The sequence below is a fragment of the Athalia rosae genome, chromosome 1 (assembly GCF_917208135.1).
Source record: "Athalia rosae chromosome 1, iyAthRosa1.1, whole genome shotgun sequence".
NCBI lineage: Eukaryota > Metazoa > Arthropoda > Insecta > Hymenoptera > Athaliidae > Athalia > Athalia rosae.
Window position 1 is genome coordinate 32247928 of NC_064026.1, and position 26253 is coordinate 32274180.

The following is a 26253-nucleotide window of genomic DNA, read 5'->3' on the forward strand; positions in this document are numbered from 1 at the left end:
CAAACAATGTATTGTTAGTAACGAACTTTTATTGACAAAATGATTTCATAGATTACATTTGAAAACATTGAAATAAAAAGTTCCTTCTTGTGCGTTACGTTATCATTGACAATACTTCTAGTTCAATTAACATTGAAATATTATTTTAATTATTTCTAAAAGTAGTAGATGTATTTGTAATCATAGCTGTATATCATCACTTATTTATAAATTACTCGACACCCATAACAATAGATTCCGCTAATACACTCAAGAGTTTTGTGTTCCAGATAGTTAAATTTGTAGGCTGCTCAATACTCTCCTGAAAATAGAAATGAAATATGGGTGTGAGAATATCATAAGACTTCGCTGTTGCATCATTTTGATTTTTGCTCCCGAAACTCACTAAAATCTGAAAACTATAGCCTTTGATTTTTTTCGATTTTGGGCTAAAAAATCAACACTTCTTTTGATATATTCTCATTTATTTTAAACAGAGAAATATGAATCTGCCGATTAAATTGATTTAGCTATTGGAATGTCTGTCAGTTTCTGTCAGTTTGATTTAGGTATCAGTTTTCAATTCTCGAGATCAAAATTTATTAAAAAGAAGCTCAATAAACTTTCTTATCGATTTTTTCCACATAATTTCAAATTTTTTTTGTTTTCAATTTATTCTCTAATTTTCATGAATTACTACATTTTCGAAACGTCTTACTGCAGCTCATTATAGGCAACTTGAATAATCCGACACAAGATTGTTGATAAAAATGACTTTTATTCTCTTGGAAAATATAAATAAATTACAAAATATAGTTAGATTAATACTCGGAAGAGCGTTGTCTTTAAAGTAAAATCTCGCACGTTTCAACACCAGACTCTACATCTAGAGCAAGATTGTTACCAGCCAAAGACCTGTATGCAACGTTCGCTCATAAGAAATATTGAATGATAATATTGCATACACAATTATCATATCTCTTTTCCTGAACACAGGGCTTTAACGCTATCTAACCACATACTGAACTTATATTGGTTTGATCTGAACATTTTACTGAAATATCTATTTTTGTGCGCATCAGCCAGGTACTTAGCCAGATGTTTAAACCTCATTACAATAAATACAGCAACGGTACGATAGGTACTGGAAAATATAACTAGCTGGTAACTTGGTCTGCTTCGTGTCAATAAAGTCACTAATCTCTCCGGTATTGAAACTGATATTGAGCTGTTCTACTAAGGTACAATACTTAGGTAGTTGTAGGAGAGTCAAATCTATCTCTTGAAGTCTACTTGAAGATGAATTTCTTTCACATTGTGACACTTTTCAATAATTTTATCACTAAACGCTGGTGGTGCGTGAATCCAATGCACAATCAAATTTACGTTTTTTTTTATAATAGATTTGAACGAGAACATCGAACCCTTGCAATTAGACAGGATAAGCTTTGTGATCAACGGTTGAAAGATTCTAAAGAAAGAAATAGCATTCATCCAAACATTTTATAGACGTTTTAATGCAGTAATAAATATAAGCAGTTGTTTATAATCGATTAAAAATATGCTCAGTCCTTAATTGCACAGATAAGACTACCATATCATAAAGTGTACTTATAAAATATTTCCGGATATTAAATCAGTGGGAATTATTGACTAAACATAATCGATACCATCTTGGTGATACGAGGATAATTATAATTTTAAGCACCTAATTTCAATAATCATAATGATACTTGCGTTCGCTATTAAAGTCTGAACAGAATGAAGCTTCTTTTTTCTTCTGGACTCCCGCACACCGCTACTAACTTCTAAGACTAGGACACGTGATTGCTAGACGCTGCTTTCCGTATCTGATGCTACAGAAAGAGGCTGCAATTTTGGTACCGTGTAGTTTTCTGTATGGCCAGAGATCTGAGAACGGGCTGTTGCCCTCTCCAAAGTTGAAGGAGTTGATGGTACATCTTGATGGGCTTTAGGAGGTATCGGTGGTGGACTTACCTGGGAAAAGTTTAGTAATGATATATTTTTGAGGTATAATGTATGAAAAGTATGGAAGCCTAAAGAGCACCCACCTCTTGGAAGCTATTTTGAAAGGTATGCGAGCTTTGGAATGTGCTGTTGGAAAAATTAGTTAGTGAAACGTTCAAAGCGTTTATCACAGTTGGTGGAGAGATGTTCATTACATCATTGCATCTTGCCCTGGGTTCAAAGTCCTCGTAGCTTAGATTGTTCAAGTTTGTTAGATGAGATTGCAAGTCCGAAAGACTAGCTGTTGATATTCCACTATCTCTCAGATCGTTTGAGTCACTCTGCTGTTCGGTATCATCGTCCGTACTCCATTCTGTTGCACGCTTATGCCCCAGACGCTTAGGTGGAGCAGGTGGTCCAACCGAGCTTGTATTTGGCTCCCTCTTATCCGGCGCTATGGAAAATGGGATTTAAAAATGTTGATAAGTGCGACCACTAATGCTTAAATAAGCAATTCATCAACAACGCGCTTACTGCATCCTCTTGGTGGCAACGGTGGAGCTGGTTCGGGTCCTGGTTCACTCCAGGAGCTCCTCATATTAGTCTGATCACCTCCATCGGTTGGAGTGGGTAAAGAATGTCTTAGAGGTAATTTTGGACTGATCGGTTTGCTGAGAGTTCTTTGGTGCGTAGGTCTTGGAGGCGTTGATCCATAGCCAACAGAACGAGGTCGGACCTCTCTTTGTGGAATTGGGGGTGGAGCCCCATCGACTCTTGTGTAGAATCCCTCGTCTTCCAACTGCCCTTCACTGTCTGTGTGAGATATTCTAGAACCAGCTGTTTCCAAAGTAGCTGGGCGCTGCTTCTCATTTGTCGGCAATGGGGGCAAGGGTGAACTAAAAAACATGAGAAAACGATGACAATGGTGATGACATGAATCGTTCAGGCATTTTGAGAAAATGCGGTACTTACTTGATGATACTGTCCTGGTGAACGGTTCTTTGACGTGCCAGAGGACCCAGGCCTTGTTTTAGTTGAGTGAATCTTTCGATAAGTCTTTTATGGAGAGGTTGTACACCAGCTGGGGCAAGTTGTCCATGTAGAAGTAAACCTGATTCTAAAACGCTCATTTGATCTAAGATCAAGCTTCTCAGACGATTCACATGTGAAATAGCGTCTGGATTTTGTCTTGAGAATTCTGGTATCAAGAATGCTTCCTGGTATTTCGTTATACCACCCATAACGTTGGCGTCAATTATTCCCTGTAATCTCATACTAAAGGGATTGATGTTTCTGTGAGGTTCTGCTGTATATTGTGCAACAAGTCTTCGCAGCTCACGTTCCACAGTTTGCATAGTTTCACAAGCAAACTGGACAGGAGCAAGTAGTTCAGATCTTTTTTCTATCACTTCAAACCATCGGAGTATACCCGGAAGTTTGGCTTCCGTGGTTAATAATGTCCGTTCAATCCACAAGGACTTAAATTCATTTTCTCGATCAACCGGACCTCGGTGCAAAGGACGATCGAAAGTGAACTTTCGTACATCGTTTACGAGATAAAATGCTACTATCCGTTCGGGAACTTCGGACATGCCATATCCCAAGCTTCCTTCCTCGGGAATCGGTTTGACGTTGCAGATTTGTATATCTGAAGATGTATAAAATAATTATATTAATTGACTGTAAGAAGACACTCAATCTACATTATCGTTATCGGTCAACTCACATTGCCCTTCAGAAGAAATGATGCTTTCATCAGGGGGTGAATTTTTCATGAGAATTTGTGCGCTTGGAAATTCAGTTTGCAGTCGTTGGGTGAAAGCACCAATACGCTCATATTCCAGTCCCCGATAAATAAATAGTTTATTCTAGACAAAAAATTAGTACGGTTGTAGCTTTTTCAAACACCTAGATTCCCAATAATTCTAATTAGTTTCATATTACAGAAAACTCACCCTGACGAATAGCGGGAAACTTAGTCCATAGAAGCCTACTCTGAAATATTCTGGTTCTGGTCTGAGTTGTGTAAGGATATTGTCGAGAAATCTTGCCTGTGTCCGTAATATGTGGCTAAGTTTGGCATAATCAAATAATCTTGATTCGTACAACATAGCCAATTCTTTGCACAGAGGTATTCCTTTTTCCCAGCATTTGCCTCGGTCAAAATAATGTATAATTTCGTGGTAGAGCAATTCTTTTCTCTGCCATTCTGGTTGTTGAGGATGTGCGTGATCAGGTGGCAAAGTTGTTGCTCCCCAGCCAAGCTGATCGGCATATAATTTCATAGTAAACCCCGCTTCTGTGTAATTTTCTGCTGCCAGATGCAAGTCGTGAAGTTTATAGATATAACGAAGATACATTTCCTTTCGATTAAACTCGTTTTTGTAAAAATTCTGAATGAAACATAAAAATATTACCATTCTTATTAGACAAATGTACATCTATTGATAAGAACTTTTGGAAGAAGATGATTCTTCTTTTGGGTCTACGTCTACTACCCTAATATCAATCGCAAGTTATCCACTAATAAATTTCCAAGAAACTATGCGATACCACTGTTATGTAACTAGAGATTTCAGATTGTTATACTGACCATGCAATCAACAAACTTTGCGTGGAATATTTGGAGGCTGAGTGTCGACTGTGATTTCTAGTCAGCGATTAGTATCTTTTCAACAATGCGATTGCGATAAGTGACAAAGGAACAGAATGGCGTAATGAAATTATCATCTTCCAATTAGCAGGTCAGACCACGTTATATGAGCGTGGTCATATTGCAATGAAATAAAGATTTGCAATGATAAATTGTGACTTACCAACAAATTGACGGTGCAAGACATTCGCTTATCTCTATTCTCATCGCCTTGGATAACGCTTCGATAGTCCAACAGTCTTTCCAACAAACGTGTTACTGATGTTATAAATGCTGTACCGCTATCCTTCCATGTCGGATCTTCAGATTGAACTCTATCAAGCAGTCTGAAAATAATTTATCATGGAGCTGTTAACAGATTCTGAAACACTTATTGTTGGTTCAATAGATGATGCCACCGTAGAGTAAACTGATAACTGTAAGCACACTGGATTGAAGTAGACTTACACAGCACTGAGATGTTCCCTATATAGCAGCATGGAAGTAAAGCAGGTTTGTATGTTATTCAAGAGCAACTAAGCAATGATGACACAGGTAATAAAAATATTGATTATTTGCAAGACGAATTGAAAATAAGAGAAAAATATATGAGAATTTCAGTAAAATGGCACAGTTCTGTTACGTCTACTCACATGGTATTAAATAGCTGCCGATATTCGTCATCCCCTTTATTTTCGCTGATTAGGATGTCTAGCTTATCGATTAACTCCGATTCAACGGATTTGAAACTGCCTCTAGCTCGTTGCTCGCATTCCATCATATCGAAGAAAATATGCAAGGTTGCCTTCCTCAGTTCACTCTCAGGTACTAGGGTTACCTCCAAAAATGGTCCTACCATACCAGGAATAAAGTCTAATTTTCGTTCACCAAGGTGTGACCACATTGAAAGTATTTGGAAGCCCATTAATACTCTCATATCACCATATTTTTCTACTATCTTCTCTCTCTTGACTTCGGAGAATTGTTCCAGCTGGAGTGAAGGCTGTGTTAAATAAGCCACAGCCAAATTGAAGTATGTTAACCAGAGTTGAGAGTCAAAGCTACCATGTAAAAATCTAAATGCTAAGGGCTGTGCGAGTTCCTGCAGTGACCTCAGAATTATATTGTTTGCTTGCATTCTGATGACCAGCCAATCAGGTGGAAAAACTTCTTGTCTGACTAAATCTCTGAAGACCACAAAGACTCTTAGCAAAAAATCCTTCAACGGCTTACGTTCGCCGCCATGAGTCAACTCTTCCCAGAGCCTTGAATAGTGATACTCGTCAAGTAATTGAAGAAGACCGATTAAACAGCCGACTAGACATCCCAGATTTGGACTGTTGGAGTCAATGATGATTAATATCGTTTGAATTAAACTATCCAATATTGAGAGACTGAGTGTCTCAACGTCGTGATGGATACAATTGTTAACTTTATTCGTATCATGAGCTCGTTTATGCAAAAAGCTAAGAAGTTCTCCTAATATGTCTGTGCAAGATCTGAGCTCTTCCCTTCTATTCAAATGTACCCTTAAGTGTCTGCATATCGTAGTAAGCAGCAAATTTCGGCTCTCGTCATCTTGAAACAGCTGTGAAGTTACTAGATTTTTTATAGCCGATAGCTTAGCTTGCATTAATTGTGGCGGCAGTTCTCGAGGTAGAGAATCAAGCATTTGACATGTTAATCTGGCTACTTCAAGAACTGGTAAAACCGCGGTAAGCTGCTCAAATACTGCCGAAATAGATAGGAGCAAGGCCACCTGAGACAACAGCACCACATCACAAGATATGCTGAGCATTTTGTTGAGCGCTGCGAAGACGCAATATAAGTCTCTCTTGAAACTATCTTCATATTGTCCCGCCGTTGCCCTGGAGAAGAGCAAACGACTCTGGATGATAAACTTGAAGATGTACTCCAAGGATCGGAAGCATTTCATGATTGGCTCTTGTTTTTCGGCAGCGGTTACCCAGTCCGCGCAGTGCTGGACACTGCTTAATAGGCCTTTGTAAACCAGGGCGGCGGCAAAGTGGCCAGATATGTAAGCATCCATTACAGGTTTGAAGTGCTCAAACTTTGGATCTTCTAGTAAACTAAATATTGAAACTAGGACTTGAAATACGAGGCCTGAGTGAGCCGTAGAGTTTCCATCTTCTGTGTGGAACATGGAGAATAAGGCGTCTAGAATATCTTGCAGGAATTTAACCAATTCCTCGCCTCCCAGTCTTAAAACACGTCCCAATGCTTCGGAAATTTTCTCTGGATGTTCTTTCCATTGTAAAAGACTCAATAAATCTACATTTTGCGTCAATTTTGTACTGCAGAGTAGAGAATGTACGAATACAGCCTCTTTTTGTGATCTCGTGAATGACAACGGCCCTGGAAGGTAAGTTTCATTATTTGTAAGTACAAAGCTGCATCCCTGATGCTTCAGTAAATAGACATGATGCATAATAAGGGATAATTACCCGTAGGACTGGGCTCTCGCCCGCTACTAGGCAAGGCCAAGTAACTTAGACTATCGAGCTTAGTACGATCTTCACATTTGTATATGTAGAGCTCGTGCTGTCCGTCTTGTAAAGTAGCACCTCCGTGTTCCATTAAACGGACAAAAGCGAATCCGAATAATTTTTTGTCATTCTTTTCTCGGGCTACAACAGTAAATACGAATTATAGCTCGTGATTTTTAATAACAAGGGATTTTCCGGTGATTCACACTCACTCGAACAGTGCCTGAACTCCAAACGTACATGGCTGCCATAAAATTTATCAATAGGAACCGCAAGCCTCACAGTCTCTGCCCACGATGGACTGTTGTAATGATAAATCACTAAGCTTTGGTATTCGGAACTTCCATCCATACCAGCTGCACCAAACAAGCAACCCTCTAAAGGTTGTCCGTCACCATCCAACACTAATATGGTCACCTAAAGTAGGGAAAAGGTATTCATACTAAGACTTACACTTTTATGAATAGAAAAAATGAACAAGCAAAATTTCTTTAAATCTACCTCGATATTTTTTGCGGTGGATTTTCCTCCACGCTCGAATTCTCCTCGTTCTAATCTCAGATATAGGTCGTTCCGCACATCTCCCGGCATTATAACATCAGAGAAGCCAAGCTTTTTTGTCAGACAGATATTTTTGAACAACAATGGATGTTCTTCGCGAACTTGAGACAACTCTCCATGTAAAACACGCAAGGACGCTACGATCCCATAGTTGGGTTGTCCCGTGAGGGGGGAACATTTATTGTTCCGAATTATTTGCTCGTGTAATTGATGGAATTCCTTTTCCTCTCCTTGGTAGACCTGTGCATGCAATCGTTGATGAAATACCCGAAAGATTCTTCGGAATAATGTACTCTCACCATAGATCTATCCCACCTTACACAATGTTAAGTATTCCGAGGATTATTACCTTAAAAGTAATTTCTGATTCCTCGCCGCTGTGATCTTGTGTGGCTTCCGCCAAAGAAAGAACAGCGACACCATGAGGTCTACGATAAACGGTGGTGCAAGCTTTATTTTTTCCTGAGTCAGAATACAGCATTCTTCCACATCTCATCACATGAGCCACCATGTACAGATCTTTGCTAAGATCAGCATTACCCAAATCGGTGAAAATTGTGCAATTACTCAGCAGTTTTTCTACATAATTAGAAAATCCCTCTTTCGATATTCTCACTAAAAATCTTTCACTTAGGTATTGCGCGTGCTTTGCGTCATACAAGGAAAAATAAATCTCAACATCTTCTCCGATCGTATGACCGAAATCTCTCAAACTGAAGTACAGATGATGAGTTAAAACTTTTTTGTGCTCTTTACGTCTCAAGGTTCCCCGGGCCGAAGCACCCTGCGAATTCTCAGCACTTTGGACATGCTGTTGAAAAAAGCAGGAAGGAGTGAAAGAGTGATATGCAATTCGAATTTATAGTTCGTAATGTTCTGTGGTTTGTTACGCACACACACACACACGCTCGAATTTGATATGTAGGTTACAATGAGAAAGTTAACAGGCTCACCACGTGGTATAATTCGATGACAGACATCGTATCTGGATCTACCATGTGTGACCCTTGTCGAGGTACAAGGTCCAAGCCGAGCTTCCTGCATAACAAAGAAAAGAGGGTTCGATTTTTAAAATATAGATATTAATATTTTTTTGACCAAACTGCAGAACATTCGCATATAGTATTCAAGTGCAGTTCATGGTCTCTGGCTCCAAAATGGTCATCACAATTATGAATAGAAGTGTCGTACATGGAAAAATAAGAAAATCAACATTGAAGGAAGGAAAAAAGGGGTAATTTCGGTATACGTATTTACGGCTGGCCCTATATGGGCTTTGACCTCTCGTGTGCCTTTTAAATTGATGTCAATCAATGGAGTGACTAATCAAACAGTGAGAGAGCAGCAACAACGGGTCCCTTCACTTTGCTTGCAATAACTACATGTACATGTTTATACACGAAAATACGGATCCGTACCGCACGATAAATGCAAGTTCTAACAGAGTGGATACATCAAATCTGAAGACTACAACATATCGTGATGCATGTTGCAGAAAATCTGTAATACGGACTCGTAAGTATATCTCATCGTCATCGCTTGCAAAATCGCACCAGAGCTAAATAAATCTCATGATCTGCGTATAAATATAATGGATCGTCGGCGACCGGAGTCGAGTGCAGTGGCCGCGTACCCTAGGGGTTTTAGTTCTCGGTATTTTTACTCCCTCCACAAGGTGCTGCTTTCAGTGTCTGGAAAATTTCAAATGCACCAGACACACAAGACCCATAAAAGAGGTACACCGAGTTAGGGCATGCGCCCTCGTGAGCCATCGTGGGATCTCTACACGGGTCCCGAGTCCTACGTGAGACCCCATCAGGCATGCATGGGGTATCGAGGGGCCCAGCTCCTTCGGACTTCCATCCCTCCCACCGCGCCACGCCAAATGGAATGCAGGAGTCTCGTGGAGACTTGAATGCGTGGAGACAGGTTCAGGCAATGCCCGCGTACAGCTCACCGCTGCGCACCTACTATACCTATAACCACTCTTTAGCTACGTCCCGTTCAAAAGATATCCGCGCATATACCTCGGCCGTGGTACAGTCGATTCTTTTTTCGTCACCCTGTTCGACGTATGAAAATTTGAAAATATCTTTAGACTCTCCCAATGAACTGAACGATTCCTATACTATTTTCAAATAAACTTTCACGTTGAAAATATTCGTTCAATTTGGCTACTTGTGTATTGCTTGCAGAAGCAGTTTTGCTGTGATTTTACACACTCATACGCTTACCACGATCCTTACGAATATGCCACCGAGTATAACTATAAAGACGTACATCGATATGTATGTGGAATAATAATGCAATCTTATTCCACATATGTACAAATCATGACCTTTGCATAGCGTAACAAGGGGTGCAGGGGAATTAACATGCAATATAACTATAGAGGTACCGAATATCCATTCAAAACCAGTCCTGCGAAGTATAAATGGGCCCAAATCAGCTTATGGTACACACCTACATATCCGAAGTTACACCCACATTTAATCGGAGATGACTGTAAATAAATACACGTAGAGATTTTCGCAGATGATTCAAGATTCCGAAATCCAATCATTTGTACATCTGCTGCAGCACTCTATTACGACGATGAGTTACAAATAATAATTTTATAGTAGGTTGGTTGAGAATATCATATAATTACGACGATCTTATGTTACAGCTTCAGTTGCAGAGGACGTTGACTCCGACTGACCGGGTCTAGAGTCTTTATGTATACATACGTATAAGGACTCTGTACCCAATATTACCGATACGCCGAAGTCGACTTTGAATCTGTAGTTGATTGGCTCAAAAATTCGCGACTGAAATGAAATTACATTATAGGTATAATATGTTTTGTAAGCGTTCGTCCAATCGCGTGGTTTCTCTTATTGAAAAATCTGGTGGAACCTGATACCAGAAGCTCTAACCGCGGGTCCTGGAGAAACTATAGGAAGCTATAGGGAGCCAAAAAAATTACATTACCTATAGCTCAAAATATACTAGCGTAAACAAACGATCGGTCATATCTATGATGACGATGATGATAATAATAACAAGAACAATAATAATATGGTAATATAATTAACGAGAGCATGTAACTGCAGATCAACTATTATAGGCTACATATTCCTACATGTATGTGATTGCAATTTTCAATGGATGTCAAGGCTGTGCATAATATATGCTGGTGCAAAGTTAAGCTGAGCTTAAACGATTTCAATTAAACCCCATAGGTCGCGATTAACGGCGTCTAGCTAGAAATAAAGTGTATCCACACCGCGATGGGTGATTATTTTATAGAGTTCAGCTGGCTACGAATTACGTGTACAATGAACGTACATGCATTCGTGCATTTTTGCAATGATTTTCACGAGATCGCCGCATATCGTATTATCCCAGAAATTCGTGTACTTTAAAACAGTTTCAACATATGTGCGCGTTTTTGAGCTATACAAATATAATCATCCTCCGCATGTAATATCCCTATATATGTTGATCTATCGCTGAACGATTGCGGAATGAACAGACGTCTGGCATATGATTTCGGAGAAGCGGAGGTAATACGACCACCGCCACGACCAGTAGCAGCAGCTACGAAGCGAACATTTCTGCGCCTGTATGCGGAAGATTTTCTTCTAATTAGGGTATCTAAATGCAAATAAGTTTGCCTGTAAATCGAAATAATAAGATCGGAGCATTATTTCGAAAGGACATTTATCGTAGAGAATTTATTCTTTGGGGTACCGGGAAGGAGAAAAATATAATAATTATACAAATCGTTGCGGGATTTGCGTCAGAGAAAAGGTTTTGCGGAGCAGACGGTCTACCGCTTCGGCGAACTTTAAAGATCCGAGGATCGTTCGAAGGAGCTACCACCTACAGATATGTGGCTATGGCGTCATGAGAGGAGCAAGAACCGATGCGATGAGACAGGGAGGTTGAACTGTCCGAGAATCCGAACAGGTTCTTTGCATGGTTACGGCGTATTCACCGAGCCACAAACCTTGACTCTGGGAAATGGATAGGCCGCAATAAGTTGCGCCTTGTGGGCCTCGTGGTCTCCCGTGTTATACGCATCGCAGAAAGACTTTGCCATACTTTACCAACTGAAACCATGTCGATTTCAATGCACCCGCATATACACCCGTATATTATGTTACTTGTAGGCAGTTGCGGTCGCCACTGCGGATACACCCAAGTCAGCGAAAGCCGCAGAGTAATTTTCAAGAATCTACTAAAACTTGCGCAGCACGATGCTTCGAATCCGGTACTGGTTCTGCCTTTATAAATACGTTCCGTTTCCTTCTCCCGCATGAAAAAAAGCGGGACGAAGAGCGCAAAACGTTAACATCATCATAGCTGTAAGTGTTGTAAACATTATTCAATCAGAATCCTGGAAATGACGGTGTGTCGCCCAAGCCGTCAACGAAAGCGTTTGCAATCTCCTTCTCAAAAGATCTTGCGGAATCACGGTGCAACGGCAACTGCCACTGCAGGTTTTTCCCCTACAAATCTGCATTAATTACCGTTCAAAGCACTTTTATAGATGCAGTTTTTACAGAACAGAAATAATGCCAGATGTGTGATCGGTCCGATTCAGAAGTCGGATGGAATGACCTTTTATAAATGTGGCATCGCCGCGCGCGACGTTCCTCCGGTTCATCGGGGACGACGAATATCTGGGAAACTTGTCGAGGGTGCAAATAATAAAAACGCAAAGCGAGTCTCGTGGAGAGCACCTTTGCCTTCACCCATACCTGCTCATAATATGACAATGCCGAAATTATATTTAGGAATGTCGGTTGAGTCACACTGCGAATCATAATTCCTTGTATAAGCTATAAGTTTTATCTATAAACATATATCCTAGTAGGTGTGTTTGGTTAAGGTTCGTTCATATAGTATGTATAATATAACTTGCAGCATACAAAATCGAAATAAGTATTACAGATATATGGCCAAGATTTTTGCAGTTCGAGTATTTCAGCACGTCGTAACTGGAAGAACGAGTTTTCCGAAATGAAAAACAAAATTCAGAAAAATTCGGTGACTTGTACATACATATGCATATGTATATTGTATATATGTATTACAGCAGTCTTAGTCGGGATCGGTAAAAATCAGCCTCGATCTTCGCGGGAGAACAACTTCCATTTTTTAAGTACGTTATACACATACATCGTAGGACAATCAAATGATCTTGGCATGGGATATAATATAATGGGTAGGATTATGATGCAATAATTAAATGAGAAAATAATTACAGCATCATTCACGAGTATGTCTGCGGTTGCAGAAATAACGGGGGAAGTACGCGAGCGTAAATATAGCTACAGGTAGAATATGGTTTTAATACGTGGTAAAAGTTATAACGGTACTTCGAAGGGGAGGGTGAAATTACTGATAAAATTAAATGTCTTATGAAATGACAGTGGAACGAATATAAGTTGACCACAAGCGTTCGAGGAGTGTAGGTTTGTTCGTTATATGACGGAATTCCGAGTGGAAACTGTATCATTGAATGTCGAGAATTACATCTTACAAACGGTATGGAGTAGTCGGTATTTCCTACAAAGTTCGAGTACCCTGGACATACCCCGTGGTAGTTCCCCTTCCCGTTCCATAATACCCTCCCCTTTCAATTCCATTCTTTCTATTCCCATTCCCATGTCTTTTCGTGGTACAAAATGGCGCCTGACTCAGGGCCCGCGGCCCGCTCTGTGCCAGTTGAAGTTCGACGGGCCCCGTTGGTGCGACGCGCACCGTGCATTGTGAGTGTAATTTTTCATTTCTTAGTTTTTTCCAAACATTCCTCGGTTGATTTTTGACTAAATCGTTTTGTAATAAATTTCGCTAGATAACTATTCGCGGTGAACTAAACGAAACTATAAAAAACAAATAGAGAAAAAGTTCCTAGAGGGATCGTTGAAGCCGCAGACTTGCCAGAAGATCCGAAGACATAGCAATTTAGGTGGATAGGTGCGTCGAATGAAATATTATTCTTTGATTAAACATAAGACAATAACTGCTATCGCACTACTGCGGGCTAGTTTAGTTTCCACGAAGCAGCGGTACAAGCAGCAGCAGCGGCGACAAGCTGGGAGCCAAGCTTGCTTGGCGTGGGACATAATAATTCTTTTGTTGTAGGCAGTAGTAACGTGAAGAACGAGGACGATGGACTGACGACTTTCCGTGTGTATTACGTGTTCGGGACATTATTCTTACATACATATACCGTACGTTGAGACAAAAATAAATAAATAACTTCGAGTAAGAAATAAAAAGAGAGAAAGAAGACGACAAAAAAACTTCAAGGAGGAGTAGTGAGAAATTTTTGGAATAACTGTTTGCAGTTTGGTTGGTGTGTTGTGTTTGCATAGGATTCTCCTTTACGGGAGTCCTCAGTTTACTCTGGAGTCTGGCTCGATGCGATATCTCCGCTATCTTGGAAACCATAAAAATGATACCGAGAGAGTTCCTGCCTGCATAGCGTATAGTTGCTCTCAAAGCTAAGCGGTCGAGTCTTAAAAAATGTGTTTCGAAAAGCAATGCGATAGATGATTGGACTGCGAAATCGATATGAGAACGATCTTACAGCATTCGTCGCATATTCTCGTGTACGACTCTCATAATTTTCTTAACTAAGCGCAGGAAATTGAGGGAACAAATTTTGTGTCTAGTTCGGAGTATATTGGGTACCCTGTGCAGGTATACGTGAAAATCAAGCTTAGGAACAATGAACCTATACAGGTATATAAGTAGAGTCTTTGAGATTCTGCGATACGTGTCTATAGCACAGCCAACCTTTGTTTGGACGACCGGAATATGCAGATTATGTTTCAAACTGTAATCCTACATCACGTGTAGAGCATTAATCTAGTTTCAACATTTACTCGAACATCGCTCTCCCCCTCGACGATACATAATCCAGCATCGTTTTTGTAATAACAACCAGATGAAGCGAAAGCTAAGCGTAAACTATATTTTTCATAACTATATGACACTTTGTAACACGTGCACTCGGTATGTGAAATATAGATAAACCGATGAGTTGTGTGAATATGTATTTGGATTTTCATAAACGGATTCAAGTCGTTGTCTGTGCTTTGGGTCGGCTCTTTTTTTCTTTCAAGTTTATCTGTGCCGATTTGAATCGTAGTATCCGTTCAAACCTCGGTAGAACTGAACTCGATAACAACGGCTGAGAATCTACTTTACGAATGGCACCGTAATCGCGTAGGAAGGACAGCTGTATGACTCGGGTATTGTGCACGAATACATCTGTTACGAAATAAAAGATGTCTCGCTTTTCAATGAGATCTCACACATGGTAGATTCGTACAGAGGATATGCATAAGATAAGGAATTCTTAGCCCGTTACTAAATGAGTTGAATGAGAATTATCCCGTCGCCGTAATGTGGAAATATGAATAATCAGACACGGCTTTGCCATGAAATCGTAGTCACATCGTCACTCGTTAGCATACCACTGTACCTATATGTATATCCTATCGTATTTCGCTGTGTTAGCTGAAGTACAACTCTATGGACGTCGGATCTTTATCCTTCAACGGTTTTACGCTACGCAATCAGCGGCGCGTTGTTTTACGATATTCTAAACGAGATGAGTGAATGCGCGTTATACATACTGCCGCTAGACAAGCTCGGTCGTCCGATCATTTTACTGCGGATTTCTGAATCATCTAGTTATAGTCTCTAGTCGATGTACGTACATATACATATATGTATGTATGATAAAAATGAACCGTACATTATTATCGTCGTTCCATCAGCTGGCCGGTTATTGTTTCATTACGCACCGACGCCTTTCCACTGGAATTTATTTTACCGTTACTCCAAACGACATGTGTTTTAATTGTAAATCGTTTGCACGAATTGTAAATTTAGTTTGTCACCACTGAAATACCGGTCTGCCTTTTCTCGTCTGTAATTGTTAAAATTCATCTCATTACGTTTCATGTACCGGATGATCAAACAGTTCCGATATGGGCATCTCCGTACAAACTATACATTTATACATACGTATAATGTACAACGTTGAGAGCGGGCGTTGTCCGGCGTACGCGCTTTGCAGTCGAAGAATGAATCGCGATTTACGTCACCGCTAGTCACAATCAGTAGAGGTACCGGGAACGGGGGAATTAAAGGGGGAATATACTTTCATAAACGTTTTCTTCGAATCCACCGACTGCTGCAGCATCTCGTTACTTGCCCACAGCATTTCATTCGATTTTATTGTAATGTAACTAAAAAATGCAGAGTTTTTCTAGCTCAACTACATGGATATTTGTCAGGAAGATCGAGGTGGATAGAAACGCATTGCATACGAAATTGAACCAACATTTCGATAGTATAAAATGTGAATTTTCGAACGCAGCGACAAAGAACTTCGAATCGAGCTCTATAGCTACCGCTGATTGACCCCGTGCAATGGCACGCGCCCTAACACGACTGACTAATTTACTAATAAAATTCTAGCAGCACAACCGACCATTACTATGAACTGCCCTTCATGTTTTACAGTCTTTAGACTTCTAAAAATATCGTGTGGATCTCACGTATCTGCCATACAACAAGAATGAACAGTGGAGCGTGAATAACGATAATCATTGATTCATTGAAAATATAACGGTGCCGGCTGCGGAATAGTTGATTAATAAATCATAGATCGGTATTATTCACCCATTCTTTTATCTCATCTAATGTGTACATCGTACAATCAATCAGAATGTACTAGCTGTGGTATACTATAGATTTGCAATCGTGCAGCTGTATAGCGAACATTATACGTAACTATGCGAGTCCAATGGTTTCTGATAAGAGTCGGCAAGGCTATTGTAGCAATAAACAGAACTACTCGTAGTCTCCATATTAATAGACTACTTTCGAAATGCAGAAATGTTTTTTTTTTTTGCTTCGAGTGGGATGAATATTCCACGTAAATTGAATGTTGATTCAATGGACAGACCATACAGATTTTTAATGGATCGATTTGTTTCCTTCTTTTCCAGGACCTGACGAGGCTCCAAAATGGTAGTTTTCGGGCTGGTCTCGGCTGTAGCCGGGTTTCTCAAGGTTCGATACCTGATAGATAAGGCTATAATTGATAATATGGCTTTTCGAGCTCACTACAGGATAACATCAGCAATCCTTTTTGCTTCTTGCATCATCGTTACCGCCAATAACTTAATCGGTAAGTGACTCAACATTTTTAACCAAATCACAGACATTCGGAAACCTTGATTAAATATCAAACCAATCGCATCGATTCTTAATTTTGAACCTTTTCGGATCATTTACTTCCGGTTTGCTGATGCGGTCGGTTTTCTCATTCCAGGTGACCCTATAAATTGTATGGCTGAAAGTTCGTTACCTCAGCATGTGATTAATAACTATTGTTGGGTAACCTCCACCTTTACTCTCCCGGAGAACAATATGAAGTCTATCGGGACTCACGTCGCACATCCCGGTCTGGGACTTGACACGGGAGAGAAGAGATACCACTCTTATTATCAGTGGGTACCCTTCATGCTGTTCTTCCAAGGAATTCTCTTTTATATTCCACATTGGATGTGGAAACAATGGGAAGAAGGAAAAATTAGGATGATCTCAGAGGGCATGCGGGGTGGCTCGGTTGATAATAAAGAAGAAAGGCAAGCCCGGGCCAACAGACTCGTCCAATACGTCTATGATACTTTACATTTGCACAACAGTTACGCAGCTGGATACTTCTTTTGCGAAGCATTGAACTTCGTCAACGTGGTAAGGCTAATTTGATCAACTTATTCGATCCAGAATTCATAAATCTGTGGACAAGAAAACTGGCTCTACTTGTCCAAAAGATTTTCAAACGGCTCAATTAACAAGATTTGTCTTCATGTTTCAGGTCGGCAATATATTTTTTGTGGACACTTTCTTAGGTGGTGCATTCTTGACGTATGGCACGGATGTAGTGAAATTCAGCAACATGAACCAGGAGAACCGTCGCGATCCAATAATTGAGATATTTCCCACAGTTACGAAGTGTACTTTTCACAAGTATGGTTCGTCTGGAACTATTCAGAAGCTCGATGCTCTCTGTGTGTTGGCCCTCAACATTCTCAATGAGAAGATATTCATCTTTTTATGGTTCTGGTTCATCATTCTCGCAGTTATATCTGGAATCGCGCTTCTCTACAGTATCGCTGTAGTTTTACTGCCAAGCACCCGCGAAACCATTTTGAGGAGACGTTTCAAATTTGGAACGGCAGCTGGAGTCAATGCCCTCGTCAGAAAAACTCAGGTGAATAAATTTTCTTCTTAGAAGTAGCGGTAATGAGATGATCAGAACGCGATCGAATAAGCGTAAAGAGATCGGCAAATTGAAAAGAATATCGCTGTTATGCACTCATTAAATTTTCAGGTCGGAGATTTCTTGCTGCTTCATCTGCTTGGTCAAAATATGAACATTGCAGTATTCAACGAAGTATTGGACGAATTGTGCCGCCGTATGCATTTGGGATCTAGCAGCGGAACGTCACCCGCATCTGTGCCATCAGCTCCGAGCACCATGGAGATGTCTCCTATTTACCCGGAGATCGAGAAGTTTGCGAAGGACACGGAGATCTGAGGCAAGTGATGAGCCAACGACTAAGTGGACATAGGAGTGGCTGTCGCTTACGAGAAGTAAGACAAGCATCGAATAAGTGATACATTACCTTTTAACTTCGTTCGTAGCTAGAGCTTAGCCTATCAAAATGTACCATTGTCAAATACGTGCTGATTTCTATTTCTTTCATTTTTATTTTACGTCAGTCATTGAAATTGGAATTATTATCTCTATGCATATTGTTGGAAGATTCAATAGATGGTTTCGATAGGAACTATTGTCACTCGCTTCAATTATCATCACTCAAAGTGATACGTATTTGCTCCCCGTGGTATTATTTCACAAGAGATTTTAATGATGCTTAGTACAGCTTTTGTGGATCAGTGAATCTTGTTTGTCGGTATGTGGCAGCTGTTCTGTCCAAGTACGACAAAGATAGTATTTTCAAATGTGTGATAACAAAAGAATGAATGACTCAGTAGTCAATATTGTATTGAAAATCTCGCGATTGTTTAAAAATTTATTAGCTCGTTTGATAGAACGGTGCATCAACTGTGTGATTTAAATGGAATTGGGTATAATGCAAAAAACGCAAAAAGACAAAGACTATGCGCGAACATGGGTGGGACTATCTAACGGACATTCTGACGCGATTCGAAAAATCATCTGCGATCTCTTCACTTTCATGCTTTCATTTTTCAATTAGAGGGACATAATCTAGCGAGTATGAGTTTGGTATATAATTTTTTTTTTAAATCTCACCATAGAAGTCAAATGACAAGAATTCATTAGTATTACTCATTTAGTTAATGTCTTATTGGGCATTCATCTCACCGAGGGTTTTTCTCGAAATTGTAGATACATATTACTATGTTAAGAATTTGAATTCTACGCGCAAATATCGGTATCACAGGTCCGTCGCGATTGTTTTACGCGAATCGAGCCTTATTTCGATTTGCGGAATCGATAGAAAGGATTAACTAAAATTGAATTGTTTATTTTCTCCATAATATAACGTCGATGTGCAATTTACTGCGGTAATTTGGGTTCAATGGCATATTTCGTTGTCATTATTGATGTTGATCTATCTTTCTCATTAAGTTCTGTTGCGGCACATCATGAGTATGCTGCATAATCTAGACCTATCTCTAGGCATAATATTTGCGTATCGTTTCTATTCTATCCATATGAGATTTCGATAAATTGTTCATAAATGTAGACCCATGCACATAGCCTACGTTTCCACCGCCTAGTATGTGCCGATAATAGAATTTTATTCTAGGTAATTGAGTCAGCGCAGAGAGAATAGAATATAATTTTTTTAGACACTGGATTAGATCTCCGTTAAAAATTATATGAGATAATTTTGCTCTGATTGTGAGCGATGTCTTACAGTATATAAGTTGGTTGGTTTCGGAGAAGAAACTGAATAAGTAGATGTTGCATGGGTACCTACATTACGCTACTTGACAGCATATAGCGCGATTAGGAAAATTAAGGTCATACAATCTATGAGTAAATGATTAATACATAGGTATCGTAATGCTCACTTGTAAAAACTGCACAAAAAAGTGAGACTGAGACTGTTAATTTGTGCAACACCCTACTTACAATTAGTTTATGTATACAATATACATACATAATATAACTGAATAAACAAAAAAGAAAAATGCTTACGGCATACCAATTGATCACATTAAATTCATTCGATCCCTTTCTCAATCTCTGTACAACTTGTACATCGTAATACAATCGGTGATTCCAACCAGAGCTTACAATGACAAACAAAGATAATAAAATATAAACTCACCGATTACCCCAGTCAACCTTGTTGATGATCCGCAATTTCAGCTCACGCGTTTGGTCGCTGGGCAATGTACCACCCAACAATTGCCTCCTCCAATCCAGCAATTCATACATCACTTTTCGCAGGGTGTTGAATTTGTAGGTCTCTCTTTCCTACAATGATAGCACAATCGGTCAATTAGTCGTCGAAAGTATGAGGGGAGAAAAAATGGAAAGATTTTGGATATTTCCATGATACTTGTGATATCCTCTTACCACGTAGAGCCTTTTCCATATTCCCCCCCATTCCCTGAGTACAAGTGTAACTTCTCGGACGACAGGATCTTCCAGGGGTATAACTGATTCAAAGAGTCCCTCATTGTCGATTTTGCAGGGCTTCAACTGAACGTAAGAACTAGGGAAAATGCCCTTCACTGCGCGATTTTTGGTGGAGAATCCTCTGAACCATCCTGAGAAAAAAAAATTATGATATTTCGGGTGAGAAGTCTATGGAATCAATCTCTTTGAAAATAAATAATCATCGGGCATCTTTTTCTACTGACCAGCACATTCCTCCAATATCTGGACGGTCTCTCCGATTTCCAATGGCAGTCCATAACGGGTGTCCCCTCGCCAGTTATAGAGGGCTGAAAAACATTGAGCCAAATAGAATCACATAATTAGTACGATAATAAGCGGATAACGATTATGCGAACAATGAAAAGGGAAATCATACGCCGATAACGCGGTTTTTTTGGTGATGGTTAAAAGTTTGTCTTCCCGGAACTCTTGACGGTGATAAGAACTTGGCTCACCGGAAACGCTTAACAATGCGCGTATGACACAGGCTTCCTGCCTCCGTCGCTACTACACGAGATGCATCCCAATGAGAGACTGGAATACATGTGTATTCCACATCCAACTTACACCGATTCGAAACACATACATGCGAACGCAGGCGGTAGGTATATTAAAACGAGAATATACCGAGTGTCCCTGATAAAAAAACTAAATCTTACGGACTGTACGTGTTCCTGATCGGCAGCATCGATAAGCTTCGAACAAATCCTTTTTAATCCGAGATCAGGACCGGTAGAATTTCACTTTCGAAAAAAAACCTCGAATTTTTGGCAGCTCAAAATAAAATTCTGGCACCCGTTGACTCACAATCAGTCGGGAAAATTATCGGTCTTGTTGCCACTTCAGAAATTCGGTGTGTTCGAGTCGATTTCTATCTCCAAAAATATAATATCTAAAGGGTATCGACCGGTGTATCAATTGATGGTCAGCTGAAATCGAATACGTATCGTGCTACTTTTAACGCGCTGTACGTTTGTAATATTCCCCAGTAACCCGTGACCGTGAATACTATACTCTCAATTTTTTACTTCCCCGCAACCGCGGCCGGTGTCACGATGCTGCTTGCTTTCGTCTTCGTTCGTTCTATACGGTGCAGGCAGCCATAAGTCAGGAATAACGATTCTGGTGTCTGCAATAGAACAGCGCTCCAAAATTTTGACCATTCATTTCCCTGGGGGTCTGTATTTAAGGCTTAATCAAAGATTCCCACGACTAATTTAAGCGGCGATGACGTTTATTTGTACGTGTGAAAAATAACGGTGGGCATCCATACAGGATATGACATTTGAAAAAATCATTCGGTTTTATTTTTTGGACCATGAGTGTCTCAAGGTAGCTTGTATACCGATATTTTTTTCAACTTTCTGTTTCGGCGGAATATACGTATATTCCTGGCGTTGATCTGCTTCAATTCCTGCTCCGCGCATGATTTTCAACCTGTACTCCGATTTTTTGCAGACGAAGATGCATCTATAGCGAATGACGAAATGATAAAAGAAACAAAAAAAAATTTTTAATGTCCGTACGTCTGACCGTATGTACAGCTACAGCTGAATGAAATGTGTAGGTCACATTCTCAATTTGAACTATTTTTCATATCTATTCAAGTGCAGGTACGTCGTTGATAAAATGCCTGCAGCGAATCGTTACATTCCATATATAAGCCTCTCCCGTACCGTGTATGATACAAGACACATTTTCAGTTCTGTTCCAAATATACTTCATATTTTTTGTTTCTTGCAGTGCGAAAGCTTTCAAACACTCGCATGCCGTGAGTTGTAGCGGGAACGACTTTGTAAAGTTTGCGAACTGTGTGCAGCATTTTATTCTGCAAGTTGGAAAGGAAAATGATGCAGCTATATAGCTCCAACTTCTATGGTTTTTGCCTTTTCGAGTACTTGTACGAGAGAAGAGAATACGCGACGAATAGACGACGTCGACAACTAAAATGCTCGACCATGAGTGCATTGCAGCTCGCAGGATTTTGTAGTTCTCACTCACTCACGGTTCAGCGCAGAACTTTCATGTGTGATTTCAACTGCTGTGTATCCATAGACTTTTAAAATCGCGACTTTTTATCCACAGTAAGTAATTTTTCTCCAGAAATAATAGCTGTGGTAATAGTCATGCAGAAATGAAGATGGAATCTGTATTCTTTCTTTCACAGAATGCCGTAAAACTTGCAAGGACTGCACCGTTGCAATTTCTTCCGTTTGCAGCCGGTCAAGGAGAACTGGCAGGATCGCCTTCGGATCATCCTTGAGGCTAAAATCTTATCACGCCGAACTATCCTTGCCTTGTGTATGAAAAACGACCGTTGCTGAAAATATCGAACGGCGAAAAAAGATATGGAAAAAAGTTTTTACAAAAAATAATAAACGCTTTCCAGAAACTCCGTTATTATCTATAAGACGAATAACGAAATTTGCTGCGAAAGCCAGTTTTGGCCTATAGATTAATTAGCGTAAGATTAGATTATTTGGTTAGAACTGAAACTACATGTAATTGAAACTAATGCCCCAATTCTCACGAGGCATACATTTATTGAGAAAATTTGAAGAATCAACTGCCGCGATACAAATTGTTTCGAGACTTATTGCAGCATACATTCCAGTAACGCTGTACATATTATGAAATCACAATGAGTCGACGACGCATATTCGGCGACCCCCGGCTGAAAGTTTTGCAAAAGCGAAGTGGTCGGGGAATTGTTTCTTCTCGTTTTATTCGTGCAATCCTTGCGAATATAAAAACCGCCCGCGGAGCAATCTCTGTTCATTCGTTGAAATCAACGATTCGCACATCGACACGTGCAGGCTCTTCGAAGCACACGACGTGGTATTGATAGTCGTTAAACGTCGAATTGGTGAAAAAAGAGAATATTTCAAGTGACGACTCGAGAATAATTGAGAAAGGTCGTGTCGTACGACGAAGGTCGCGGGATCGGTTCTTTGATAACGTCGCATGCCGCCATTGCTGCACCGTGCATGGAGTTGAAAAAATTGACGAAGGACAACGGAACGGAGGAGGGTCCCTTAAATTAGGGAAACTCTAACATCTGCAGGAGTAGGTTTCACGGGAGGTTCCCCAAGTTTTCCCGGGCCCTCGCGCCGGCAAATGAAATCAATAACTCCCTTTTGGAATAAAACGCAGCGGTAGCGTATCGTAGCTACCGAATAGTAGGGGAGAAAAACAGAACAGAAGTGAATACAACAGAGCAGCAGAGGAAGGCACAACGTGGCGCACAAATACAACACAACCTTTGTACGTAGATAGAGGGTTGAATGGACCTCGCTGCAAAGGGGAGCAGCGGCACCGTGAGCGGTCTAAATGAGCCCAGCAGACGTAAACAAAACAGCCGAAACGTTGCGGGGTTTTAAACTATGGAGCCATGATTAGAGTGCTTCGTTTCTCTGTTGTACGGCACACACCCACTATCTTCGCCATTTCACAGCCCCTTCGGAATTATTCGCTACATCCCGTCAAATTTTTTTTTTCCACGCGAATATCGAGGGACGGATATAGAAGTGCAGATGCCTGACCGTGCAAAAATATATCCCGCAGCAAGAATGAGGATGAGCCGACGCACACTCTCCCGAACGAGGTACGCTGTTTTGTGGTGCTTTGAGAAAAGTTTTCAGATCTTTTGATATTTGAGGGTCTGAAAGCGAATTAGTATTGAGTGCAGCACGTACTTCTACTGCAGTGCAGCGATTGGATAGTTCATCGCGTAGCCACGTAGGTTGAATAGCAAATCGAGACGGTAATTTTTGTTTTTTCAACAGAAAATCCGACCGTTAGATCTCCTAGACCTCTTGAATCCACTATATGTGAAGAATTTTGAAAGGATACTATTGTACTGTAAGGGTCGCATAGCGTCGTGTGGGATTCTCGTATTTCAATTCTTTCCATTATGTTCATTGTCACGACGCGGACGTCGGCCGATTCGGTATTTTTTTTTCTTTTTTTTTTTTAACATCCAGCACGTTATTGCTGGATGAAAATTGTTTGTAGATTTCGCGCAGAAGTTTAAAAATATCAATTCATGTGTTCAAATTGGCAGGCAGCTGTCGTAGCTGTGGTATGGCACTTTAGCCAGCATGTATGAAATTGGGTCTTGGTAAAAAAAACCTAAAAATTAAAATCCTCTATGAAAAAAACGGCAGATTTTGGTGAAGAATGGTTTTGACTGCGAAAGCATCTAGTAGCGCTGATCAGTTTGCAGTAAAGTGTTGACTATACGTTGTGTGTACACACGCATATCTCATTGCTGTTCAAATATAAATTATAAACTATGATGACGAGATAAATAGACTAAATAGATAAGTAGATATTGGATAATATACAGTTGTATTTATAATTTGACCATCCATTCCGATTTTTACCGTAATTTTCAAGCGAGGTTTGGGAGTAAAAATTCCTAAAAAAATTCCAACGAACATGGGTACAGTTCAATATGACTATGGTATAGGTATATCCTATGAACGATGACCTATGCTGCAGTAACACAACAATTTCTTTTCTGATGTGTTGTACTTGGCACGAGATTACAAAGTGTTACGATTTGATAAACGTATATTTGGGATGCGTTTGAAATGTGCTCGATAATTTAATTACACCTGCTCATACGATACGCAGTATATTGTAAATAAATGCGTTTCAGATTCCATTTCCAACAATTCTCCTACAAAGCATGGACATTCTTTTGTCCTGAAGAAAAATAACTAACAATCAGCTTTGGAAATAATAATCACGAGCGAATGACTAAACGAGAAATGATTAATTCGATGAGCTACTGCTACACGAACATTTCTGTATTTCACATGTCGTATCACATCCAATTATACTAGAGTGGCTTGCTGCGGATTTGAGATTTATTTATGCATATCATAGGGGTGAATTATGTACCATAGACCCGATGGTCGAGTGATTGAAATAATAGCAATTGAACCAGCAACGGTACAACCAGCTCGGCTTGCCTTGCTTGTCTTATCAAAGCAGAAATAAAGCAGACATTAACTACTCCTATGCATACGCGATCAATGCATGAATGGGCATCGTACGCACGCACGAACACACGCACACCATTACATCATAGCCTCCACAATGGTATATTATGGTATCGGCATGAGTGATCGTTGGAAAATTAAATGGGTTTGTGTCTGATGAGATCGTTAACAAATTATGATCGTCGAATCATAGTACCGCAGGCTGGTTCTTATTTCAAATAGGGAAAGTTTTTAGCCTAGGAGAAATTTTGAAGCGGGGCACGGAGATAATGAGATTCGTATTTAATTCACTTGGAAAAATTTGCGAGAAGGATCGCTTTTGTAGCTTAGGAATAATACTACACATGCATGTGTATATATTTACTTTATATCTACACATACGTGGGTACATGGTGCACACGACCGCTGCCTCTGACAGCTTATAATAAGACCGATGTGAATTTGGGAAGGATAATTCTTATTCGTACTCACCAACGCCGTACTTAGTCGTCTTTGTTGTCGTCCACATTTTCAGGCGCACTTATGACACCGCTACATGATTATTTATATTTTTTAACACCGAAATTGTTACTAAATATTCGAAAAACACAACACATTGGGTGTGTTGCTGCCACACAACACACAGTGGCACAGTTCGACGGCACTTCTCTACGATCAAATCCCTCGCCGTATGTCCAAAGCTGCGCATTTACTCCCCAATGAGGCAGCACCGACTGAAAACAATTTCGAAGGTATAAGATTGAAGTAATACAATGCTGCCATCAGTATTTCAATCGTTGAACTAACACAGGGGATGCGAAGCAAACTCATAGGAAATACTGGAGGATAATGTGAAGAACTTGGCATTTGAAT

General features: G+C 40.1%; 2 protein-coding genes across 7 annotated transcripts; one reads left to right on the plus strand and one right to left on the minus strand.

The window, feature by feature from the left end:
* Nucleotides 1–160: 160 nt before the first annotated feature.
* LOC105691609 (dedicator of cytokinesis protein 3) lies at nucleotides 161–26107 on the minus strand. Of its 3 annotated transcripts, XR_007280084.1 has the most exons (19): nucleotides 25873–26107; nucleotides 20596–20679; nucleotides 20309–20502; nucleotides 20058–20206; nucleotides 8601–8685; nucleotides 7997–8458; nucleotides 7588–7887; nucleotides 7299–7503; nucleotides 7045–7227; nucleotides 5233–6955; nucleotides 5048–5065; nucleotides 4764–4926; nucleotides 3903–4340; nucleotides 3674–3815; nucleotides 2920–3595; nucleotides 2482–2843; nucleotides 2052–2401; nucleotides 1717–1977; nucleotides 161–301 (listed from the first exon to the last, which is right to left on the minus strand). XR_007280084.1 is itself a non-coding variant. In XM_012410216.3 (18 exons), exons 1-18 carry the CDS (start codon nucleotides 25907–25909, stop codon nucleotides 1810–1812), a joined length of 5739 nt encoding a protein of 1912 aa, XP_012265639.2. In that variant the 5' UTR covers nucleotides 25910–26107; the 3' UTR covers nucleotides 738–1809. The 3 variants fall into 3 exon arrangements, 2 of the variants coding, with proteins under 2 accessions (XP_012265639.2, XP_012265640.2); XM_012410216.3 differs by lacking the exon at nucleotides 161–301 and having other exon boundaries at nucleotides 738–1977; XM_012410217.3 differs by lacking the exons at nucleotides 161–301; nucleotides 5048–5065 and having other exon boundaries at nucleotides 738–1977.
* On the plus strand, nucleotides 13271–19934 carry LOC105691611 (innexin inx3). Of its 4 annotated transcripts, XM_012410219.3 has the most exons (6): nucleotides 13313–13409; nucleotides 13496–13617; nucleotides 16671–16852; nucleotides 16997–17421; nucleotides 17546–17941; nucleotides 18062–19934. In XM_012410219.3, exons 3-6 carry the CDS (start codon nucleotides 16690–16692, stop codon nucleotides 18266–18268), a joined length of 1191 nt encoding a protein of 396 aa, XP_012265642.1. In that variant the 5' UTR covers nucleotides 13313–13409; nucleotides 13496–13617; nucleotides 16671–16689; the 3' UTR covers nucleotides 18269–19934. The 4 variants fall into 4 exon arrangements, with proteins under 4 accessions (XP_020711238.1, XP_012265642.1, XP_012265641.1 ...); XM_020855579.2 differs by lacking the exon at nucleotides 13496–13617 and having other exon boundaries at nucleotides 13271–13409; XM_012410218.3 differs by lacking the exons at nucleotides 13313–13409; nucleotides 13496–13617 and adding an exon at nucleotides 13704–13874.
* Nucleotides 26108–26253: the final 146 nt, after the last annotated feature.